Here is a 25209-nt window from a genome sequence, read left to right on the forward strand (position 1 = left end):
GTCCTCGTGCATGAATACCAAAAAGCTAACATACAAGTTCAGCAGGTAATAGGGAAAGCAAATGGAATGTTCGCCTTTTTTCAAAGGGGGTGGAGTAGAAAAATAGGGAAGTCTTTCTAAAACTATATAATGCACTAGTTAGACCACACCTAGAATACCATGAAGAATTTTGGTCCCCTTATCTAAGATAAGATATATTGGCATTGGAGGCAGCCCTGAAAAGGTTCACAAGGCTGATCCTGGGTATGGAGGAATTTTCTTATGAAGAGAGGTTGAGTAGGATGGGCCTGTATTCATTGGAGTTTACAAGAATGAAATGTGACCTTATTGAAACATATAGGATTCTTAGGGGGCTTGACACACCAGATGCTGAGAGGTTGTGGGAGAGTCTAAGCCTAGAGGGCATAATCTCAGAGTAGGGGGTCACCCATTTAAGACAGAGCTGAGGAGGAATTTCTTCTGTTAGAGGGTAGTGAATCTGTGGAATTCTTTACCACAGAGGGCTGTAGAGGCTGGGCCATTAAGCATATTCAAGGCTGAGATAGACAGATTTTTAATCAGTGAGGCAATCAAGGGTTATGGGGAAAAGGCAGGAAAGTGAATTGAAGATTATCAGATCAGCCAAGATCTTATTGACTGGCAGAGCATACTCGATGGGGCGAATGGCCTGTTTCTGCTCCTATCTTATGGTCTTATGACATTGACTGCAGGCTTTCTGGCATGCCTGCCAATACACCAATCATTTCATTGCACATACCCATCTGCCTTCTTTTGTAGGCTGCCCTCTTCTGTGTCTCCTGCAGTAGAACTCGTGTGTGACCTCACCGTGCAGTAAGGTGACACCTGTGGTATCTTTGTCCCCTGCCCTGGTTGCAGGCTACTCATTCTTGGTGTCTCACCATGTGCAGATTCTGCCCCTAAGCTGTCCTGTAAAGTACAGTCAGTGCCAGTATCTGACTATTAGCCACAAATGTGAAAGTGAGTGATTATATTTCTGGTTCATCACTGTGTTTCTGCTCTTCCAGTCCTTTCTTCTCCAAAAGTGCCTGGCCATGTTACAGTTCTTGCATATTTGAAAGGATAAAGGCACTAAGATAGGAATGTAGTGAGAGGACTGGAGGAAAGCAAGAATGCGTGTTTACACCATCTGCAGCTTGTATATCAGAAGAGATTGGGGAATGAGGGAGAAGTGGGTTGTGAGAAGGAGGATTAGGATTGAGGATACTATTAACTTTGATTGCTTTAGCTCCATTGCTGGCCATGGCCTTAGTGATGGGCACTCCAATAATGGTGAACACTATCTCCTCCATCAGGGTGAGGACATGCAGCCTTGCTCGTCTCCCACCAATTAGGCCAAGCTGCCCTTGGTTATGTAGTTATGCTCCCTCCAGTTACATTGTCCTGCAAGAGAGGCAAGTTTTTCAATGAGTATGGTGCAATGTATTTGAGTGATGCGGCTGTCATGGTTGAATAGCTAGCAGTGTGCCTAGGCTGTGAGATATGAGTGTGAGACTTACAGCAGTGCCAAGTATGCGAGGGTGAAATGGAGCTATGAATGTGAGGCACAAGTTGCGATTGATAGAGATTGTTGGTAGCGAGTAAAGGGGTTGTGGTGCATTGAGCAATGTGAGTCTAGTGGTGTAGATGGTAGGATGTGGCATTTGAAGATGAATTCACTGACCTTGGCCATTCATGTTAAGTCATTGAATTTCTTGCAGCACTGCATTCAGGTCCTTGGGGCTCGACTCCTGGCATTGACCACCATGGCTATCTGCTCTTACTGCCTGTGTAAAGTTTGTTTGTGGGGCCTCCTGGTCGACTGTGAATAGAAGACCACTGTACTGTTTTCAATCTCTGCACCAAGCCATTCAGAGCAACGTCAGACCATCTAATGGCATGTTCTCAGCCCTGTTGTAATTCATTAATTTTCTTGCTCATAGTCTCTTCTGCAACCAGATCCTACAGCTGCTCCTACCATGAATGCACATCCCCTTTAAAAGTTGCAGGCTGGCTTTAAGTAGTCAGGCTAGTTTGAAGCGATGCTAGCTTTGCGCAAACTTGGGCTACCTGCTGATGCATGCAACCACAAAGCAGCACGTTTAGCAATGGCTGCATGCAGCTATCATGTAAATCAGCAGGCAGCACAAAGTTTGCATGCTGCTGGCCTCAGAAGCAACAGGCATGAATTAATTATACATTGCAGTACTTGTGCCCATTTTCAGGCCCTGACCAATTTCTCAGCCTTTATGTCTGTTCAGGCGTCCAATGAAGCCCCAAGTTATTCAATGAAATGCAAGTATTTTGTGTATACATGGCTATGGTATCCTGTTTGATTCCTGGCTGAGTTTTCAACCCCATATTCTCTCCATCACAATGACTGCCTATTTCCAACTCCGTAACACTACCTGTCTCCACCCTACATCAGCCCATCTGTCATTGAAACCTTCATCCAGGCCTTTGTCACCTTTAGACCTAACTAATCACAATGGTCTCCGGTTGGCTGCCCATACTCCAACCTCCATAAATTTCAACTCTCCAATCAATGCTGCTCGTATCCATTACTCCTGTCATCACAAACCAATATTGGCTTGCAGCCCCCAAGTACAGTACCTCAAATTTAAAATTCTGATCTTAGAGTTTAAATCCCTTCATATTCTTGCCCCTCTGTTGGACCCAGTGCCCTAATTTGTTGGGGCTAAAGGATCCAGTTGCACACTTATTTCGGGGGGCTCGAATTGGTACCAAGACAGAGAAGATCTGTAGACCGTTCTTAGATAAACACATTCTGTTTGTTTACAAAAGGAACTCAGCAGCTACACTTGTGCTTGCAAGTCAAAACTCTGTCTTCACTCTTCAGACTCTAACTCAAGACCACTCTGCAGATGTTGCCCGTGCTAATCTGCTATTGGATGTCAAGATCATGTGATCTTACATTACAACATTTGTCTTAAAGGTATAATACACATGAGAATACTGCACCTCTCCCCTTTTACTCAGAAATACATTTCACAATTTTTCTCAAAATATCAAATTATTCACACAGATAAATAATTTATAAAGTCAGTCTTTCTGGAGGTTTCCTTGTGCGTGCAGAACGTCTCAGCTCTACAGCTTCTGATGCAGAAACTCCTTTACTGTAGTCATCTGAGCACCTGGTTCTTCAGGACCTATCTGCAAATCTCTTTCTTTGACTCTTCCAGGTACAGTTGGCCCTTCAGATACATCTATACTCGGTTGAGTTCTTTCAACAGGAGACATTGATTCAGTCACGGCCACTGGTGGAATCATTTCTGGGTATTTTGTTTCTCCTCTTCTTGTATGATCCACATGTCTCTGTATGACTCGACCTTCCACTTTCACGTGGTAGGAAAGAGGCCCTGTTATTGTACTTATTTCACCAAACAACCATGTTGGTCTTTCCCTAACATTCTTCACAAATACTTTCTCTCCTACGTTAAACATCCTGTCACGACCGTGACAGTCATATCCAATATTCTGACTTCCCTGACTTCTTTCCACTTCCCCCCAAGGTTTGGCAAAAGTAGGTTCAATCTTGATTGGAGACCACACTTCATCAACAATTCCGTAGGTGTGACACCTGATGTTGTATGAGGGGTGGTTCTATAATGGAAAAGAAAACATGCTAATTTAGCCACTATCAAATCTCCAGACAATTTCTTCATACCAGATTTGAACGTCTGAACTGCTTCCTCGGCCAGCCCATTTGAAGAAGGGCAGTATGGTGAAGTTTTGACATGAATAATACTGTTGAGGCTGATAAATCAGTAAAATTCAGCACTCGTGAATACTGTTCCATTGTCTGATACGAACACTTCAGGTAGTCCATTGATTGCGAAACTTTGTCGTAGCTTGTCTATTGTAGCAGAAGATGTCGGCATCCTCACTTCATATATGTCCATCCATTTTGAATCAGCATCGTATATAAGTAGAAACATTGTTCCCATAAAAGGTCCCACATAGTCAATGTGTACTCGCACCATTGGCATCCTGGCAACTCCCAGAGGTGTAACGGAGCTGTTGCAGGTAATTTTTGTACTTGCTGACACTGCATACAACTTCTCACTAAGTTTTCTATTTCTCCATCCATCACAGGCCACCACAAATAGTTACGTGTTATTGCCTTCGTTTTGGAAATTTCTGGATGTGCACTGTGAAGTTCAGATAACAATGGCTTTTGTCCTTTTGGAGGAACAATCACTCATGCTCCCCACAACAAGATACCTTGCTGACTGGTTATTTCGTATCTTCTCTGAAAATACGGTTTCACTTCATCAGATTTTTGTTCTTGTGACCAACCATGAAGAACTTGATCTTGCACTTTGGATAGGACTGGGTCTCGATTTGTCCAATCTTTAATCTGTCTAACACATATCAGTGATGAGCCCAGGAAGTTCAATAATAAAACTAATTCTTGGGAATTGGAACATCCTCATCTTTTACTTGCATGGGCAAATGACTGAATGCATCTGCATTTGCAATTTGACTCCTGGGTCCAAGAATGAAAGTATACTCATATGCTGCCAAGATCAATGGTATTATTTGTGCTTCTGTGTCTTCTTTCAATGGGAATTCTCCTTTCTGACACTGACTTTATTCTCAGCCTTCATTCTGACTTCTCTATTGGCCAGACTAATTTCAGATTTAAGCTTGACTTGAGTGAACTCAGTGGTTGAGTTTACTAGAACTTAATCATCTGTCTACTTCTTAGAAAATTCTGCGACTTTTGCCTCCAAAGCCTCTTTGGTTTCACGTAACTGATTTTTCAGCTCTTCCATCTCTTTTTTTGCATTGGTTTACTGCCTCCTGGAAGGTTAAGGATTGTTGTGTCTTTTCTGCCAACTCATCCTTCATTTTACTTAGAGAAGTGCAGAACTCTTCCTGTTTCTTTGTATACTTTTCCAGAGGTACATACTTAGGCAGGGGGTAAAATGATAATGTGCAAAGGTCTTTTGGCGGGTTTTCACTTTTCTTTTGGAATCTCTGTGACAAATCAAGGTTGATTTCCCTCAGCCAGTTTTATCCTAGTATGCTTGGTCCTCTGCCTGCTATCACCAACAAGGGCAATCTCACTATTTGACCTCCGTAGCGTACCATGACTTTACTTATGCCCTTGACTTATTTGTCTTCTCCCATGTAAGTTTTCAATTTGGCATCAGTTTCTTCCAAATTTAGCTTACATTCCCCATGATTTAGGTATTTAAACGTATCAACGCTCAACTATCACTTTAGTGGCTGCTCCAGTATCCACCTCCATTCTAATAGGCCTCTCATTCACTTTCATGGTTACATAGATAGGTTTTGTTCTTCCTATCTTCAAATTATATAACGAGTAAATATCAGAATCTATTTCTTCAGGATTTTCAATGCTGTTAATCTCATTGGGTTTTTGCTTTTGTCTGACAGTCTGCCTGATTCTATTTTTACAATGTCTCATGAGGTGACCATTTGGATGACAGAAAAAACATTTGATCTTTTTAAACTGTGATTCGTTACAAGGCTGTGCTTCCACCTCTGTTACCATTATGCCATGTTTTTGCTGCTAAGATATCGCCTTTAATTTGTCTGCTAGCGGTGGCTGCTTCAACGTGGAGGGTGGTGCCAATTTTGCATTCCCTGTATGGCTTTCAAGTCTTGCTCTGCACCTTCCATTGCCAGAGTGATTTCCAATGCCTTATGAAAATCTAAATTTGTTTCAGACAGTAATCTTGTCTGAATTGCATCTTCATTTATACCGCACACCAAACGATCTCTAAGCATAACATTGATAGATGCAACAAACTCGCAGTATTCAGTTAATTGTTTTGGACTTGCCACACAACAAACAACTGTCTCCCCTGCAACTCTATTCCTTGAGTTAAATTTGAACCAACAGCTTGGGCAGGTAATGATTCTTTACGAGGTTCACTAAGTCATCAAACTTTTCGAGTCTGGGGCACTGGGTGCCAACAAATTTTGAATTAATCCATATGTCTTACACGTGGATAAAAGGATCGTGCACTTCTTCTCCTCCCCAACAACGCTGTTCATCTGGAAGAAAAACGCGAGGCATTCAACATAATAAGACCAGTCGTCCGAGGTTGGATCGAAAGGCTCCACTCTTCCAAATTGCGACATGCTCTGAGGGGATTGCTTCAACGATCAGGAAGGAAATTTTTCTTTACTTATAACTACTGTGCGAGGTTTGGTTCTTCTGATTTCCTTTGTTCTTTCTTGTTTTTTTACCTTGTTCTTTCATGTCTTTGCTTGCTTTTATTCTTGTCAGTTTGTTGGATCCAGTGTCCTGGTTTGTTGGGGCTAAAGGATCCAGATTGCATGTTTGTTTCAAGGTGACCGAGTTGGCACAAAGACACTGAAGATCTGTAGACCATTTTTAGAAGAAACACATTCTGTTTATTTACAAAGGAACTCAGCGGCTACATTTGTGTGCTTACAACTCAAAACTCTGTCTTCACCCTTCAGACTCTAACTCAAGACTACTCTACAGAGGTAGTCCATGTTAATCTGCTATTGAGTACCAAGATCATGTGATCTTACATTACAACATTTGTCTTAAAGCTATATTACATATCAGATTACTATGTCCTCTCTATCTCCATAGCCTCCTCCAGTCCGACAATGGTCCCAAACCAAGACTTTCTATTTGTCTTACTTTGGTCAATTACACAACTCTCCCCTGTTTGCCCCACCATTGGCAGACCTTCAGCTGTCTAGGCCCCAGTTTTGGAATTGCTTCCCAAAACCCTCAATTTCTCCACCTCCCTAAGATCCGCATAAAAGCCCAGTTCTTTGACCAAGCTTTTGCCCATCCTTCCTAATAGCCAATCATCATCCTTGGCCCAATTCTTTTGGTTATGCCTTTGCAAACATTCTGGGTTATTTTTCTATCTTAAAGGTGCTTTATAAATGGGTGTTGATTGTTTGTATCTATGTTTTATTGGTAGTAGCCTGGAATATTACTAGGTGGAGGTTGGGGCACAGAGTTTCAGGTGGAAAACCCAGAAGTCTGAGTTTCCCTGCAAGGAGTTTTAATTCCACAGTGCATGTCTTTTGACCATGATAGGGTCCCTTCCCAGAGGTCTATGGCTAACATACTTGGCTTCCAATTGAGCAGGGAGGACCCTGAAGTAGTCCACAGGACTAGTTAGGTCCAATTCCAACCTTGGGCTGGTTATGGGAATCTCCAGTCCTGGGGCAGTTGTGCTCCCATCCTCATGGATGGGGCTACTCCCAACACCAGAGTGATCTTTGTATGGGGGTGTAGTTGCTCTGATAGTGTGGGGAAGTTGGTGGGTCAAGGGGAAATTCTCCTGCTTCTCTTGGTCAATAAGATTTGCTGGAAAGTCACTTACCTTACCCCCGAAGCTGCCCTTACCTCCATTCAAATGTTGGGTATCTCAGGTCCTGGGAAAGCAAAGCAAGTTAAATTAGTCTTCCAGTATTACATTTATAATACCAACCTGCCTCCTGCCAGTAGGTTGGCTGCTTAACCCTTGACCCACCTTCGATGAACCCACAAATGGCTGGGTTGAAGGCTGGTTACAATTGGGTTTCAGAATTTTAAAATTTTTACTCTGACCTGACTGCAGTCCATCTGTTTTAGGGTGTTAAAATTCACAATATACTGTTTAGTATTGTCATTTTTTGAAAAATATTTCTCAAACTACCTGATTAAAATTGATTAGCCTATTTGACTATTTGTATCTTTCATAGAGATATGTTAAAAAAGAGACTCTGTGGCCAGTCAGCAAGAAACAATCGAATATTCAGGAAATTTTTGTAACTATACAAATATATAGTAAGTCATTGCTTCTGGTCATTTATTGTTCAATAAATCCGTTTGCCAGTTTATAGTCTAAGCAATAGTCTAGTGAAATGAATATAAGATTTGAAAGCTGAAGAAGGTCACATGACTGCAAATGATATAACCAATAGCCAAAGCACTGTATTAAGCATTTTCTTTTGAATCGCTGACCATGCTACAAATTTCCCAGATATTGGGGAAGTAAAGCCACCTTCCAGGCAGTTGAATACCAGTGATCACCATGGCAGTAGTATGAAATGCAGAGAGATATATTTAGAATAAAACTACAAAAATGTAACAAGTGATTTCATCCATTCGAGCCTTGTCCTTGATTTTTGCACAATGTTCTTTCATAAATTTTCCTACTTCTTCCCAAGTGGAAATGATCAGATACTACATGTATTGTGCATTTCACGTCCTTCTCCAACTTTCTTGTATAGCGCAAGCAGTGAAGACAAGAAGCCTTTTTCTTCCAATGTATCAGTCTTAGCTATGGACTTTTCATTCAACTCAAAACAATCATTTCCTTTCATTTTATGAAAGCTAGGGAGGTAATGGAAGGTCTATAAATGCACTTTCCAGGATAGTGATGCCAGTGGATAGGGCTTTTCAGTTGTTGTTACAACTGCATTTGGTGGTCCTTTATGAACCCCTGTTCCTCATTTGAACCATACATTACACTTGGAACTGAACATATGAAAGTAATGTAAATAAAGGCAAAATATTGCAGCTGCTGGAAATCTGAAACAAAAACAAAAATTGCTGGAAAACTCAGCAGGTCTGACAGCATCTGTGGAGAGAAAGACAGAGTTAACATTTTGAGTCCGTATGACTTTTTGTCAAAACTCTTCTTATGAAATTGATGGGCAGGAAAAGGCTGGAGAGGCCCTTACAATTAAAGTTTTTCTAGTTGCTAGGACACTAACAGGCACACTTCGATAGCTTTTAACTATTATACGTTATTTTTTAATTTGCTAAAAATCTGACTACTGTACACCAATGGAACTTGTAAGTTATTCTATATAGTTTTTTTCAAAGTCACTTTCAGTTAATTAAAATCAAGTTGCTTATTTTCAGTAGAAATTCTGATTAAAAATTTTTATTAATTAAACTGCCCAAGGTTACCAATCTTAAACATATCGAAGAATATTTTAATTGCATTTTTTAATTTTAAAATGCTGTCCAATTTTGCTGGTTTATGGCAGGTTTCATGCTCAATGATTATATAAGTTTGAGTGGAAAGCTGAGAGAAAAAAACACTTCTCAAAAGTAATGCAATTTGTGACTTGATCATTGACAGTGCCCAATTGGCAGAAACACTTGATTTTTAAGTGTACTTTGATTTAAACACAGAGAACCCAATAAGGAAGAGGTGGAAATTCAACTTAAAGTTAAAACAATATCACCAACTTGCACTTATATAGCACTTTTAACATAGTAAAATGTTCTACGGTGCTCCACAGGGGCACTAGCAGACAAAATTAAGGACACATGAGGAACTATTAGGACAGGTGGCCAAATGTTTTGTCAAAGAAGTAGGTTTTAAGGAACACCTTAATGGAAGAGAGAGAGGCAGACAGCAAAGAGATATAGGGAGGGGATTCTAAAGCTTTGGACATAGACAAATGAAGACACGGCTGCCAAAAGTGTGGTAGTTGAAATCGCTGAATAGCTGAAGGAATTTACAGAGAAATGGAAGGTTGAGGCCACAGTGGAATTTGAACCCAACAGCGAGAATTTTAAGATCAAAGCCTTCCTAGATCGTGAACCAGTATAGGTCAATGAGCACAGGGATGATGTGTAGACAGAGCTTAGGATGAGTTTGGATATGGGCAGCAGAGTCTTCGATGAGCTGAATATAAGGAGGTGAAAGATGGCTAGGAGAGCATTGGAATAGTCGAATCTTAAGGTAACAAAAGCATAAAGCAAGTAACCTAAAATTGGAAACTATTTTAATGGAAGAACTCACTGTAACAGATTCTGTGATTTATTGCTCATATTGGGAACGATCAAGAGCTATTTTGTAGAAGTTGTATAATTGTGTATTTCAGTTACATTACCTGTTAGGATGTTCTGAAAGATTCTGGTAAAGACTGAAGATTGAAGAAGACAGTTTGAAATAATATGAAAAGCTTTCCATTTAGTCATATGCAATCTCTTATAGAATAATGGAATTATACAGCACAAAAGGAGGCCATTTAGCCCATTGTGCCTTTGCTGGCACTTTGAAAGAGCTATTCAATTATTTCTTTTCCACTGCCCTGTTTCCATAGCCCCTAAATGTTTCCCTTTGAAGCATTTATTCAATATTCTTTTGAAAATTATCATTGAATCTGCTTTCACCACCATGCCAGATCATAACAACTTGTTGTCTAATTATTGCACATAAATGCAATTGTTCCATGCAATTTATGATTACATTATCAATGAAGAATTGCTCTCGTCATTGTCTGTGATTATGATATTGCTATACAAGCTACTAGGCAAATACTTTCCATCATGGACATTGATGCACAAAATGAATGGATGGAAAATCCAAGGCGGGGGGTTAGGGGTGGGGTGTGGTGTGCAGGAGGTTCCTCACACTGTGAGCATGAACTGGTAGCAATAACATTGATATTTTCTATTTACATCCCTGTGTAAATAGTAAAAAGATGCTGGTTACCCATGAACGATATTTATCAGAAAGCAGACTCAACTCAAATTAATTGACCACTCACTGGACAGAACGTTAATGCCTGACATGATCCTCTGCATCTTCAGTTTTATTAACAGTGTCACTGTTATCTTCTAAATCCTAAAATTCAGATTTAATTCTAAATATTAAGGTATCTTACATCTAGGTACCTGACTGATTTTGAAAGCTATCAAGCTCATTTTACAACAAATGCTCTGCAGAATTTGGTGCTCCAGTTTGGTTCTTCCCCTAACTCAGCCTATCCACTACTAAATGCTTAAAGCCTCTGTTACTTCCGGCCTTGACCAATCAAATGCTTTCCTTGCTGGTGTTCCATCCCCTATTCTAAAACTCCAAATTATACAAATAGATTGTGTGTAATGTCGCATGCTATGTCCCATTTGCCCATCAATAGCTCCCTATACTGATTCAGCAAATTCAAAATCTTTATCTACCTCTCTAAACCCCTGCATGATGTTATATTCTACAATATCTCTGTAATCACCATCAGGCCTATCTCCCTTCCTGAATTGTCTATTTTTCTGATTAAGGTGCGTCCCATAATTTTGTCCCATTGTTGGTGGCAGAATCTTCAGCTGACTTGCTCTTACTTCCTGATCTTCCCTCTTTAATCCTCTCCTTTTCTCTTTCTTCCTTTAAAACCTCCTAGAGGAAGCATATTTTTGAGATAGCTTTCACCCAATGTAATCGAATGAGATTCGTTTTGAAATGCTGTAGTAAAGAATCGAGACTGATAGCATGGGCTAAAGGGCCAACCGCCGTGCTGTAAAGTTCTGTGGTTCTATCACTCCTTTCCTGGCTCAGCAGCTGTTTTCACTGGTTTGCCCTTTGGGGCGTTCTTATCGACAAAGGCGCGTTATAATTCAAGTTTTGCTGCTTTCTAACACCTAGAGGTTGTTATCCTATATTACCCCTATTAGCCCTACTATCACGCATACTTATTACAAAATGGTTTGTTGACATTCAGCTATGCCATGCATTATTTGAAATATTACACTTAAATCGTGTGTTTTTGCAATTTATTATTTTCTGATCGTGATCCTTATTCAATCTTCGAAACATCTGATTCCTCATGGCTCATCTTTGAGGGTGTCTCTCACACCCTGTTGGGTAATGTTGACTAGTTGCCTTTTTCTAAGTTTGGCTCGGGGAACCAGTATTTGGTACCTTGAAGCCGAATCCGGAGACCTAGTTCTATCAGGCGGTGGCCCATTCTCCGGGGACAAATGGGGGAAGGCAAAGGGATATCTCGCCCATGACCGCGGAAAGCGAGCAGGCTCGTCTAACATGATTGAAGACACGCACATCCACAGATCGTGGACCATCAATCACTTGCTCAACCCGCATAATGAGGAGGAAACTTACAGGAGGAAAGGGGAGACGGCAGCAACACACGGAGACATTTTGTGCTTGAGTACCATCATTTTTGAACGGGATAGATAGGAAAACATGAATCCGAAATAATTTCAATTTACGTTTGACCAAGTCAACAAAAGGAGTCGTTCGCCCCCCGCCCCCCGCCCCCCACTTCCCCTGCCAAAAATCCACAACATGTACATTCAACCTTACAGTTTTAAGCTCGTCTATCTCCAGTGAAATTACTGATTTTCTGAAGAATTTAATCTATTTCGGCGCCGTTCACTACAGCAAACTGAACAGTTGTGGTTATTTCAACGAACTGACAATCAGCGCCTTTTAAAAAAAAATATCTCGCTGTTGGACATATCCTCACGCTAGCAAGCATATGATGTCATTTTGTAAACTAAAGGCAATATTTGGTTGCATATGTATAGTGGAGAAATTCTGAGCACTTTTACCCTGAGCTGCTGGTTCCATATCTATTCGCCTTATTTATCACCGCCTTGCACCGTGGAGCTAACTGGACTGGAAGATTGATGTCTGTGTTTGAGAATCAAATTCCATAACCAAGATCTCCCAGTAATATGCACAATAAATGTAGGGGGAGGGGGAGAGATTTGCGACTGTACATGCTTATAGTCAGTTTTTCTTATGTGGGCGATTTTGTATCAATATTTTGGAAACCAAAATTACTCCGTTATGAATTATATTATCCAAGGCCGACAAAGTGAAGTTAATTGCTGCTTGGTTATTAAGCCTGGCTCAAGTCTCGCATGGAGAGTATTCACTAAATCTCTATACATCTAACTGAAACGTAAAGTGAGATAGGCACGGCTCCCTCCTCTCACCCTTGTTTACTGTTTTATTCCTACTGTATGCGGCCAGACATTTCGTCTTGTTCAACTCTGGTTGCTTTAAACAACAAGAGTTTTATTTGCAATAAGAAGGGAAACAAATTCACGAATAGCTCGTTTCTATTTATGCGTCAACCATAAACACAAGTCGGAATAATGAGCGTGTTTTGGAGTTATTTCCAGATACTTGAAAAAATACGTGTGAACTTAAGGCGAGCAGGAGGATGAGGTTGGTGTTATTGTTTTTTTTTTGGTGGCTGTCAGATTGTCCACTGGTGCCCCCTCCCCCCACCCCACCTTTAATGTGTGTGGTGTCCCCGCGGTCATGTGATGTGATCCCCCCCCCCCTCCTCCCCCTCCCCCCACCCTCCTCTCCGCCGTCTCCTTTGTTGTTTCTGTGCCTCAATCCCCCTGAATCCGCCCGAGTGTCTGCGAGGAGGAGAGGACAACAGAGGGGACAGAGAGACAGGGGGGAAATAAAGCAGCTGAGCAACTCCTCACATTTCTCAATAACATTCACTTCACACCAGGGGAGAGCCTGAGGAGCTGTTTGAAAGAATTGGGAGGATAAAAGCAGCCGGCACAGAGACAGAGTGGAGAGGAGTGAGTGAGGAGCTGCTGGGTTTGCACACACACACCACACACACAGACACACACAGAGGGGGAATGACCGGTGTGAGGAGGTGATGCTCCAGGAAGGACGAGCGCTTCTTCCCCTTGACTGAGGAGCTGCGGCCGCTGCCTGTTCGCTGTCTTCCTCTCTCCTCGGCTCCCTCCCTCGGCTCCTCGCTGTTCGCCTTTCGGTCCGGACATGGTAGGGACAGAGTTGTCCCCCTTTCCTCAGCGCAGCTCAGCCAGCTTCTCGGGCGGCTCTTGTTGCCTCTGGCTTGTCGCCGTGTTGGCACTCAGCCGCCTGCCGGTGGCACTGCCCGCTAACCCGCTCTCCAGTGCCGAGTGTCAAAGCGGCAAAGGCAAAGGAACCAACTGTTCAGGTGGGTGAGAAACAAAGAGTCATGTTTTTTTCTCTCTCTCTCTTTCTCTCTTTTACTGAGCTCCAGAACAAAGAGGATGAGAATTAGTTAAACCATCAGCATGTGTAGCTTTACTTCTCATTTTTATTTCTTTGTGTGTTGAACGGGCAGTTGTTGACAGAGCGAATGTCTGGGAAAAGGTGACAGATTGGACGGAGCACTTGGGCACTTTGATGTTGCCGAGCCCCATTAATATGCTCTTTGAATGGATGTTGCATAGGGGAGTAGCAGGTGCATTAAGGAGGTCTGGAGAATGGCTCCCCACCCCCATCAGCCCCATCCCTCCCCCCTGGCCAGCTCCAAGATTGAAAGATGGAGCATCCCCTAGGACTTCACGTGACCTTCATCATTAAACATTTAACAAAAGCGGGGGGGTGGGTGGCCCATAAAGAACAAACTGCCCGAGAACACGAGAAGCTTGAATAGGGCTGACGGTCAGATGTTAATATCAGAATCAGGAAGTTTCTTTAGGAAAACCATATGTCATTGTGAAATCTTCAGGCTTTGACTTTTTTTGCCATTTGAATTTTGTAGGTCAGCATTACAAGCGATATGGAAAGGGACTTTCCAATTGTCATCGATTAATTTTAATAGCTGTAGAATGCCAATGAGTTTCCTGCCGAGCAATTTTCCTTTAATTTAACGCACAGATCTTAAAAAGAGAAGTCCTTTCCCCTCAACCCCCTTTCCCGTGATGTGGTCCATACAGTGAAGCAGCTTCGCAGCTCTGCCTTGACGGTAACTCTGAGGTGTGTTCACAAGCAGTTCACTTCAACTGCTCAGTGTTTAAGATCAATTCTAACAGCTCCAGTCTATAAATACAGAATTGAATCATCATTGTTGAGGATAATGTGCTTGAATGCTGTCTTGCTTTGGGTTGAGAATATATTCATTCAATTTGCTATGCTCGTTTTTTGTCCTGGTGCTTTAAATATGTCTATATAATACAGCAAATGTTCACGAAGAAAGTGGGCTTTCTCATTTAAAATAGATAGTTGCAGGGCAGTGTCATGGAAAGAGATAGGGATGTACGTAACGAGTTTTTTAAACTTTACTGTTCACATGCTTGATCCGTGCAAAATTTCGAAGTGTGCGTTGTGTCACATAGATTAGCAATAACCATTGCCTGGTCAAAGAAAACCTTCGAAAATACCCATTGATATTTATAAATAATGTTTCGGAAAGCAGACTTCTATCATACGCTGTTACATTTCTCTTAGACAAATGGTTTGCTCGTAGGGGAAAGAAGGAACTTAACCTAGTTTGAATCCGACTCAGGTAACTTTTCACTGTCCTTTCATTTCCCCACATCGACTGTTGGTTTATGTCCTAGAATAACGCATGATCGTCATAACGACCTCCTTCCCTTATCTCAGATCCCTGGGATGAATAGTTTAGCATTTGCCAGAGGTCTTTGCCCCTTTCAGAATTATAATCCGCTTTACTTGCGCACATCCACGTATCCAAAAGTAAATCAAGAATCCACAGTCCAGGAATGGACTCTTCCACCACAATCCATTTTCTCGAAAGGTAACAATAGGTTATTACGTTGAATTTTAATTAACACTCAGTTAGTAAATGGGTAAATTGACTAAAGCATTAATGCAATTTACAGCAACCCTGATATGGTGTATAAATTTCTTTGGGAAATACTAATGTTTTTTTAGGGATTTAACTGTGCAAATTAGAAAGCTACTACATGCTACACTGGTTTGGTGGGCATTTGATATATTTTCTAGTTGACAAAGCCCCGCTATCACCAAGGTTGGGAACCAGGAAGGCTTGAATAGACGACGCCAAAACAGGTTTCAAATGGCAGATGTGTGAGCATGTCATTAATGTGGGGCGGAGGGAAGAAGGGAGGGGTTTCAAAGTTCTGAGGCCCTGCCAAAATATAGGTGCTTGTGGTGATCTACAGTACGTTCTCATTTCAACACAGTGGAGATGTAGGGAGAAGAAATAATATATAATATAGCAGATTGGCAGTTTAGAAGGAACAAGTGAGGAGAGATTAAAGGAGTGATCATTATAATTGTATTGATGAAATAAGGGCTAAAGTTTCCAGTGGAGACAAAGATTAGAGCTAGAGGTGAGAGATGGATCAAATGACAAGCTTTTTACATCCAGAAACAGCCTCTTAAACATGTACACAGTACTCAAGTTTGAACATGGTTTTCTAGAGTATTAAGGAACTAATGGCTAAAGCTGTAAACTAGAAGCCAAGTTTCTTGAAAGCAGTTTTAGGAATGAAGAAGTGGTAGGTCCATTTGAAATCATAAAAAATAACAATGCCAATAGTGTTAGTACATGAAAAACTAACAAAAGTAAGAGCTGATAGATCACAAAATAATAGAGAAATATGGATAATGTTCACCTTCCATCCTGATTTTTCAGGTGGTAACCAGACAATAACTTTCTGAAAATCACAAGAGCTGAGCTTACTATTCCCTTTTTTCATTCATGGGATATGGGCATCACTGGCTAGGCCAACATTTATTGCCCATCCCAAATTGCTCTTTTACAGAGGGCATTTAAGAGTCAACCACATTGCTGTCACAGGTAGGCCAGACAAGGACAGCAGATTTCCTTCCCTAAAGGGCATTAGTGAACCAGATGGGTTTTTACAACAATTGTTTCATGGTCATCATTAGACTTTTAATTCCAGACTTTTATTGAATTTAAATTCCACCATCTTCAAATTCCACTATCTGCTGTGGCGGGATTCAAAACCAGGCCCCCAGAGCATTATCATGGGTCATTGGATTATTAGTCCAGTGACAATACCACTACACCACCACCTCCCTTCATAATGTTGATCCACCAACATTTTCAGTGTGGTCTTCAGATGGGTGACTCAGGTTTCCATCTGTTTCAAAGGAGATTTCCTTATATTATGCGATGCAGCTTTGAGGGTCCAGTGGATGGACTGTGCACTGCATGTGCTCCTCCCATTGGCACTAGCATTGAATGGCCTAACCAGTGGTCATTAAAGGCGCCACTGCAAGCCACTTCAAGATCAGGCAAGGTTCTTATTTTTTTAACAGATAATTGAGAGGATGCCATTGCTCAGTCGATATTCTTCCAAGGTGAAAACTGGCCCCATAAAATTTATAGCTTATTTAACCCATTCTACCTGTGAACATCAGCTGAAGCTGTCTAATCCAATTTTCCCGCCGTTTCTCTATATTCTTATAAAGGCTGTTGGGTAGACTTGAGAGTCATGAAGAAACTGACTTTGAAGAATTGAACGAAACAAGATATAGCTTTCTGATCTGAATTGTAAAATCCAGGGCGTACCCACTGGGAAAATAATGCATCATGTGATTGCACACAAATTATTAATGCGCTATCCATGTAAAGCCACTTCCATGCCTAAAACCTTTTTTTATTAGTCATATCTAAGCAGGAGTGTCAAATTGGACTGTGGGTGGCCTAGAAAATTAGTATGTTTGTTTAAATTTATGTGTCCATTATGTTGCTTTTCTAAATGCAGAAATGCATAATATTGTGTAGTACAAACCTTCAAAAAATAACAGACTTTAGAGTGTGTCAAAGAAAGAAGAAAAATGCAGAGAGGGAGCAGCAGAAGAGGACTGAGAAGAAAAAGAGCTAGGGAGAGGAAAGCTGATGGAAAAGGAACCAGTAAAGGAGAGAAGTAGGGAGAAGCAGGGATACGAAGTCAACAGAGACAAACAATACTTGGTTCCTTACAATGTACAATGACGTGAGAAATTAGCTAAAAATAATAACTGTACCACATAGAGAGGACAGCAATAATGATCTATTTGTGTAATAGGAAAAGATAGGTGTCCACATTTTTCCTGTCCATCATGATAATGCATTTTGAGTGGAAAGCAAAGGATTGGAAGCGGAGGATATGCATAAAATATACCAACACAAGAAATAGGAGCAGGAGCAGAGCATTTGGCCCATCGAGCCTGCTCCACCACTCAGAACACTCAGGGTTGATCTTGGGCTTCAACTCCACTTTCTCATCTGTCCCCCCCATATCCCTTAATGCCCTGAGAGACCAAAAATCTGTCTATCCCAGCCTTAGATGAATTCAATGATAGAGCATCCACAACCCTCTGGGATAGAGAATTCCAAAGATTCACAATCCTTTGGATGAAGTGATTTCTCCTCATCTCAATCCCTCAGCATAATACCAGGGATAAGAAGATATAGTTATTTGGAGAATCCTTTGATTCTGGGACATAGAAAGCAAACAGGAGATGCAATAGAGAAAATGTTAAAATTTTGAAGGGTTTTGATAAGGTGACTGGGGAAAGGTTATTTCTTTCTGGTTGGGAAGATATTGCCCAGTGATTATCAATTGAAAATTGTCATTAAAAGAGTGAGGACATAAGTTAGAAAAATTCTTTATACAGAGATTTGTTAGAGCATGGAATGTTTTGACACAGCGAGCAGTTGAGGCAGAAACCATTACATCTTTTAGGGGAATAGCAGATAAATATTTGAAGCAAATGAAGATATAGGACTATGGGGAGAGAGCAGCCTAGTTGAATTAGAGTTTGATTGCTCCAGCAAAAAAGTAACTTTTAAAAAAAAATTTACCAATTACAGTTAAACAAAAATCGCCATTTGATCCTATTACCTGCAATTAAACTCTGATTAACTTCACCATCCATAGTTCCCTCACCAAACAACTAAATTCCGATTGAATTGAGCCTCTGTTATCTGAGCAATTAATCTTTATGGCCACAACATGATATGGCTACATCTTAATAACAAATTGATACGTTAGGACAGACTTAACCATGGCCTGACCTGTTCCGATCCAATCTAGGAACACCACGATTTCCGATACCTGACCACATATACAGCCGAGGACACCCTCAGCACAGGCTCACATCTGGCAGGGTGTAACACCAGCAGATAGGGAAGGATGATGAAGCAGAGTTGCAAGCCTGTGAGGGCTACAACCTGCAGTTGTATGTTGAGTTTGGACATCAGGACCTTTTAGTTGCCGATGGAGATGAGCAAAAAGAAAGTCACAACTGGACTTTACATCCAGAGGGGAGATTAAAATAATTGCAGCCTGTGCTTATCAGAAGTCTTTGGTTTGTCCCTGGGGTCCCATATATCCTCTGGGAACTGGACACAGAACTGTGCTCTTTGGGTAAGGACAACGCTAAGTATTGCAACAAAGAATTAGGATGAGAGGGCTTGAATGCTTCCTTGTAACTCCTTAGTATGCCCCTATGTTAACCTACATCTACTGCAGGTGGGAGCCAAGCTTTGCAAGCCCTGCAAAGGGAATTTTGGAAATCCCAGCATAATAGAAAAGGGGAAAGGACTGGGTAATCTGGGCCTAGCTGTTTCGGGGGGATAAGGCCAGGAAAATCCATCCACTTGTTTAGTAAATGTTATAGCGTGGTTTATAACATGGCTGTTATAAAGCAACTTAACATCTGATCTGTGTTAAGTAAAATCACAGGAGATTCACTAATAATAATTCACCCATGCAGTACACATTATAATGTAGTAATAACAAATAAATACAGGCAGCACATAATATTAATATTTTAACTAATAACAGCCAGACATCATCATTGGGTCCCAACCTCTCAGTTCCTTCTGATCTCAGATGCTGGTTTCAATATGCCAGACATGAGTTCCAGTTTCTTTATGCAGCTATCACAAGGTACTACACAGCCCTGTCTCCACCCATTCACAGAAAGACAAATGGGAGGTAATTTGAACCTAACCCACTGGTTGGGTCCCAGTTTTACACCCAGGCTGATTTTATTCTTTATTGATTTCAATTAAAATTATTCCCAGAATTCCTTCAGCCATCAGCCGTTTGGAGTAGTTCTGTATTCACTCCCCGTTCTTAATACAGGTTAGAAGGAGAAAGAGGAGCACTCAGAGAACACTACACAGAGTTAAAGGAGAGAAAGCGTATGAGAGGTATGCAGAGTGCCAGGGCAATAAAAAGAGAGAAAGAAAATTATCCAAGGAGAGGAAGAGTAATGAACAAAAACTGTTTAAGAGACATGGAGAGTCGGTAGGGAAGTAGAGACTTAGGCAATAGAAGATTTTAATTTGATTAATTTAACTTGATTTTAGCTACGTTTAAATGAATGGGGTTTGGGTGGGTTAAAATCAAGCCCTTAGGGTCAGAAACAAACTAAGGGATAAAGAGAGTGTGGTGAAGATGTGTGAGATGCTCGGTAGGAAAGAGACACAGAGAGAAAGAAGAAAAAAGAGAAGATGGAGGGAAGAGAGAGGGAGGGACTCTAATTATTCCAATTTTTGTTGAACAACACCAGGGAAGATCAACTGCAGTATCAACTGTTTTCTGTGTCCATGATATAATGGTCCCATTATTAGTCAACAGCGGGGTTGACTGTAATTTGTATCGCCTGCTGTTCTTTGAAGTTACAGCTTTGTCAACCCCCACAATATGACCAGTGTCATTTTGGAAGAGGCCCACTGAAATGCACCTGAAGCACATTTCTGTTTTAGGCGGTATCAAATTGTAAACTCACCCAGGAGCCCAATGACATTTGAACTTGGAAATGATTGGACTGCGGGTTGTGCACAGTTCGATTATTTCTACGGGGAATAAAAGGGAACAGAAGTTTGGAATTATTTTTGTGGATAATGTCCCCACAAAGTTAATCTGAGCTGCGGCTGCTGGCCTGGCTACCCCACCATTGCAAACGTGACATCCCCCCTCCCCTGCCACGTCCTTTTCAACCCGATATCAGTAGACCTCAGTTCGGGAGCTCAATCACAACACTTATTTGATGTCCTGCAGTTTACAGGTCCAATGTTAATGAGGGTGTGGCTGAAATTTATGCAACTGTTTCTCCAGGTGCAGTGATAGGCTAAACTCAAAATTGACCCCAGTGGATCCTTCAAACCACAGTGATCAATGCCATGGGAGTCCTGCCTGATGTATGATATAAAACAAAAACTGCCACAGAATGGGCTCAAACTGTAACCTAATTACAGGAATCAATTGATCTTTTTTTAAATCTTATGAGTGTTATTTCCACAATTCATGTTTTATTTGAACCCTTTGATTCACGTTATCGGATCTATTACTCTGTATGTAAACATTTTGTCAGTTTTAGATTTCTTTGTGTCATGTACAAGGTGAACGTTAGGCAGTGTTTCATTTCATTAGCGGGTGGTCAACTGACCATGCTACACATTGAATAAAATTCATTAGCCATCCTTCAATGATGTATCATTCACTACTCATTCCAGTGGAGCCCACATGTAGTAAATTCAGACAAGATCCTTAAAATAAAATCCATGGACAAAATCATTCACTGCAATATAGATAAATTAATTGCATTTCCTCAAATATTCTTTAAGTTGCATCTTTTCAAGTATAATATTCGTGTAACATTGCTACTCTTAGAAATAAAATTATTCTGATTTCTAATCCTTTGTACATTAGTTTTCTAGTGTCTGTTCGCCATTACATTATATTAGGTTTTTGTTTTGCAAGGCAAGGTACGTAACAGTGAACTGATAAGATCTTGATGGTACTTTTGTTTGAATTGTTCCTTTATTTTCTTTAGTGAAAGACAGTGAAATAAGGGACTTGAGAAAGCCCGGCACATTTCTACTAGCTTTTTTTTTCACAGGTTTTGTGTTTGGATCTGTCTATAACACTTCTGTTCACACCTTCAATTCCTTCAAAGTGCGACAGTTATGTGAATTTTTAATTGTCAAAATGGATTCTTGTGGCCACAGTGCAACTTTTTAAAATTCATTCATGGGATGTGGGCTTCGCTGGTTGGGCCAGCATTTATTGCCCATCCTTGGTTGCCCTTGAGAAGGGCTATCAGATTATCTTGGAATTAAATACTTATGAAAAATATTAATTGCATGTGCAGGCTTTCTGTCTTTTTTTTCAAGATACCTATGACTGCAAAAAGCAATTGATCAGTTTAGAAGCAGTTGTAAAGTTAATGTTGTGGATTTCTTGTTGGGATGAATCACCTGAAAGGAGCAATGTTAGTCTTTTGTGGTTAATCACCGTGCACAAAATGTTTTATCTATTTCACTGTTATCTGGTGCTGATGAAAATCTAATGATGTGACAACCTTGTGAGAGTGCGGTATTTTGGAAATTCAGTTTAATGCTGTTCACCCAAGACAAATGGAACATTTCACTTCTGTGAAAAAAGTGTTACAAAATCAGTGTAGGAAGTTGATTGTGATGTGCGTAAGCGTGGAATTTTCCATTAAGTTTGCCCCATCAAAGCACTTGGTAAGTGAAGATAAAGCTGATGAAGGATTGTGCATTTCTGTTGGTACGTATGATGTACAGTGATGCAGTGTTGCTCCACAAGCTGGATTCCTGCATTTTTGTCGTGGATTTGAAGATCTCACTTAAGATGCTTTGAAATTCCTTTCACTAAAACTATTTATGCACATTTTGAAAATAATGGATTTCAAGTTGTGCACAAATTCACTGTCTGGTGCAAAAAATATATTTTATCGAAGCAAACCCTTTGACGTACAGTTGCCATCAATGTGGAAGCAGTCATACGTAAAATAAAAAGGGTATAACATATGCGGAAATTTGCTTCAAAGTCAAAAATCAATAACGTAGAACTTGTGGTACTATGCTAGCATTTAGGGATTTAGTTGTGTTGCTGGAGGAACTTGGTCTCCACATGTCCACAGAGATAAAACATTCTTGTAAATGACAGCCTAGTACTCGTGTTTCACTACCTTTAATGCAAGAGTGGAATATTTTAATAAAAGTTAGTACAGATTAGCCAGCCTTGAGTTGTTCATATATAATTTTTGCTCTTGGCTGTAATTGTCATTGGAAAATGCATTTTTGTCCTCTCTGGTACCTTCCACAGTAGATTGGCTGAATATTTCTGGTATTCATAAGCAGGAATTGCATTTATTTTTCACATGCACTTGTACTATTGGGTGTATTACCATGGGTAAATATTTTGTTTTCTCACTGTTGCAACTTGCACAACAAAGCTGTTTCTGATATACCATAACGTTGTTGCTAGTGTGGTGATGATTATCAGTTTAAAAATAAAATTTAATTACACTTTCTCTGAGTGTTGAAGCTGAAGTGTGTATCTGTGAATGTGTATTCCCATTTTTTAAGTTAGCTTTACGTTCCCCTTTCCTTTCTGAGTCTTCCCGCACAAACACATTATCAGCTGAATCGGGTAGTCAGTGACCTGTTATCAGAACTTTTCCACTGTTGGTCTGTAGCCAGAAAAACATCGAAGTTGCCTTGGGGGATTGTTTGATTTTCAGAAACACTACCTTGCACTCATCGATCTAGCCTTTCCAGCTCAAGACTTAAATCCATCCTGGAGATACTCTACTCCGATCCAGGTCACCTTTTCTAGACTGAGGGGCATTTGTATGTTATAGCTGGAATGCCTACCTAGTGCCTGGAAATTGTGCCACAATGGGGTGATGATTTGTTAGGGCACACCTCGGAGCCTTCTGCAAAGGAAAGAAAAAGACAATCATCTGATGTTTAACGTTGCTGCTGAAGTCTGGTCAACTCTTGGGCAAGCCCCTTAATAATCCTCTAAGGATCGCTCTGCTGATCATTAAACACTTGATCCCAGGGCCCGACAGGTGGAGCAGCATCCCCCACATTCCAATTTCATTAGCAAATGAGCAAGCAGATTTTAGGGTGCTGAGTGCACTTGTCCAGAAAAAGACAGAGATGGAGATGTGTTAAATCACACGTCTGAGAGCACAAGAACATTAAAAATGTAAGAACATAAAAACATAAGAAATAGGGGCAAGAGTAGACCATTTGGTTCCTTAAACCTGCTCCACCATTCAATACAATCATGCTTGATCTTCTGTCCCAACTCCACTTTCCTGCTTGCTCCCCACTTTCCTTGATTCCAAGAGACACCTAAACTTTGTCTATCTCAGACTTAAATACCCTAGACGCTGATGCATCCACAATTTTCTGGGTAGATAATTCCAATGATTCACAACATCTAAGTGAAGAAATTTCTCCTCATTGCAGCCCTAAATGATTGACACCTTTTCCTATGACTGAGTCCCCGTGTTTTAGATTCCCCAGTCAGGGAAACAATCCCCCAGTGTCTCTACCCTCTCAAGTTCCTATAGAATTTTGTATATTTCAATGAGATCACCTCTCATTCTTCTAAACTCCAGAGAGTATAGGCCCAATTTACTCAGCCTCTCATCATAGGACAACCCTCTCATCCCAGGAACCATTCTCATGAACCTTCACTTTACTGCTTCCAAGGCAAGTATATGCCTCCTTAAGTATGGAGACCAAAACAGCACGCAGTACTTCAAATGTGGTCTCACCAAAGCCCTCTGCAATTGTAACAAGACCTCCTTATGCTTATACTCAAATTCCTTTGCAATAAAGGCGAATATGCCATTTGTCTTTCTAATTGCTTGCTGTACCACATGCTCACTTTCTGTTTTCCTTATACAAGCGCAGACAAGTCTCCCTGAACCTCAGCATTTAAACATTTCATGCCTTTTAAAAATATTCTATTTTTCTATTCTTACTGGGCAGAATTTTCTGAGTTGGCAAGCGGGGGCGGGGCCTGCTTGCCGACGCATAAAATGAGGCGCGGTGACGTTAGGTGGAACTCCCGAAGTCACCGCACCCGATTTAAATTTTCAGGAAGGCGGGGACTCAGCAAAATCAGCTGTGCGCCCGCCAACCAGTCAATGACCAATTGAGGCCATTGACAGGATCAATTAAGTAATTAAAGGACCTGCCTGTCCAATCATAAGGTTGACGGGCAGGCCAGGAGCCCCGGCGGGAACTAGAAAAAACATGAAACCTCATCCATGCCCATGGATGAGGTTTCATATAGGCTTTAAAAAATTTTAATAAAGATTTTGTAAAAACTATGGACATGTCCCAACTCATGTGACATTGTCACATGACGGGACATGTAAGGGAAATTTTATTTTTCTATTTTTGTCTTTTTTACACGTGCAGCCGATCTCCCTGAGGTTGCTCTTAGCCTCAGGGAGATGAGTGCGCTCTTTTGTGCGCATGCGCGAAAGAGCGCACTCTCGATTTTGGGATTTCCCCCCCCCCCCACCCCGCCCGCACAGGGAGCGCATAGTGCTTCTGTGCGGACATCATGCTGGGCGGGCATTAATTGGCCCGCCCACATAAAATGGCGCTGTGCCTCTGATTGGGGGCGCCGATCAGAAGCGCGCCTGTACGCGCCTGCCCATCAACTTTCCCCCCAATGGGGGGAAAATTCAGCCCACTATCAAAGTAAATAACCTCATACTTCACTACATTATACTCCACCTGCAACCTTGTTGATCATTCACTTAACCTGCCTATATCTCTTTGTAGCCTCTTTATGTTGTCTTCACAGCTTACATTTTGACCTAACTTTGTGTTATGAGAAAATTAGATAAATTTCTCTCAGTCTGTTTGTCTAAGTCATTA

General features: G+C 41.0%; 1 protein-coding gene across 1 annotated transcript in view; it reads left to right on the top strand.

The window, feature by feature from the left end:
- The first annotated feature begins 13159 nt into the window (after positions 1 to 13159).
- Positions 13160 to 25209, top strand: part of LOC144678705 (tomoregulin-1-like) — a 346693-nt gene continuing 334643 nt past the window's right edge. Inside the window, exon 1 of the mRNA XM_078538515.1 lies at positions 13160 to 13725. Coding sequence (XP_078394641.1) covers positions 13545 to 13725 — 181 coding nt within the window. The 5' untranslated portion in view covers positions 13160 to 13544. The remainder of the gene's footprint in view (positions 13726 to 25209) is intronic.

Source organism: Cetorhinus maximus, chromosome 3 (genome assembly GCF_964194155.1).
Source record: "Cetorhinus maximus chromosome 3, sCetMax3.hap1.1, whole genome shotgun sequence".
NCBI lineage: Eukaryota > Metazoa > Chordata > Chondrichthyes > Lamniformes > Cetorhinidae > Cetorhinus > Cetorhinus maximus.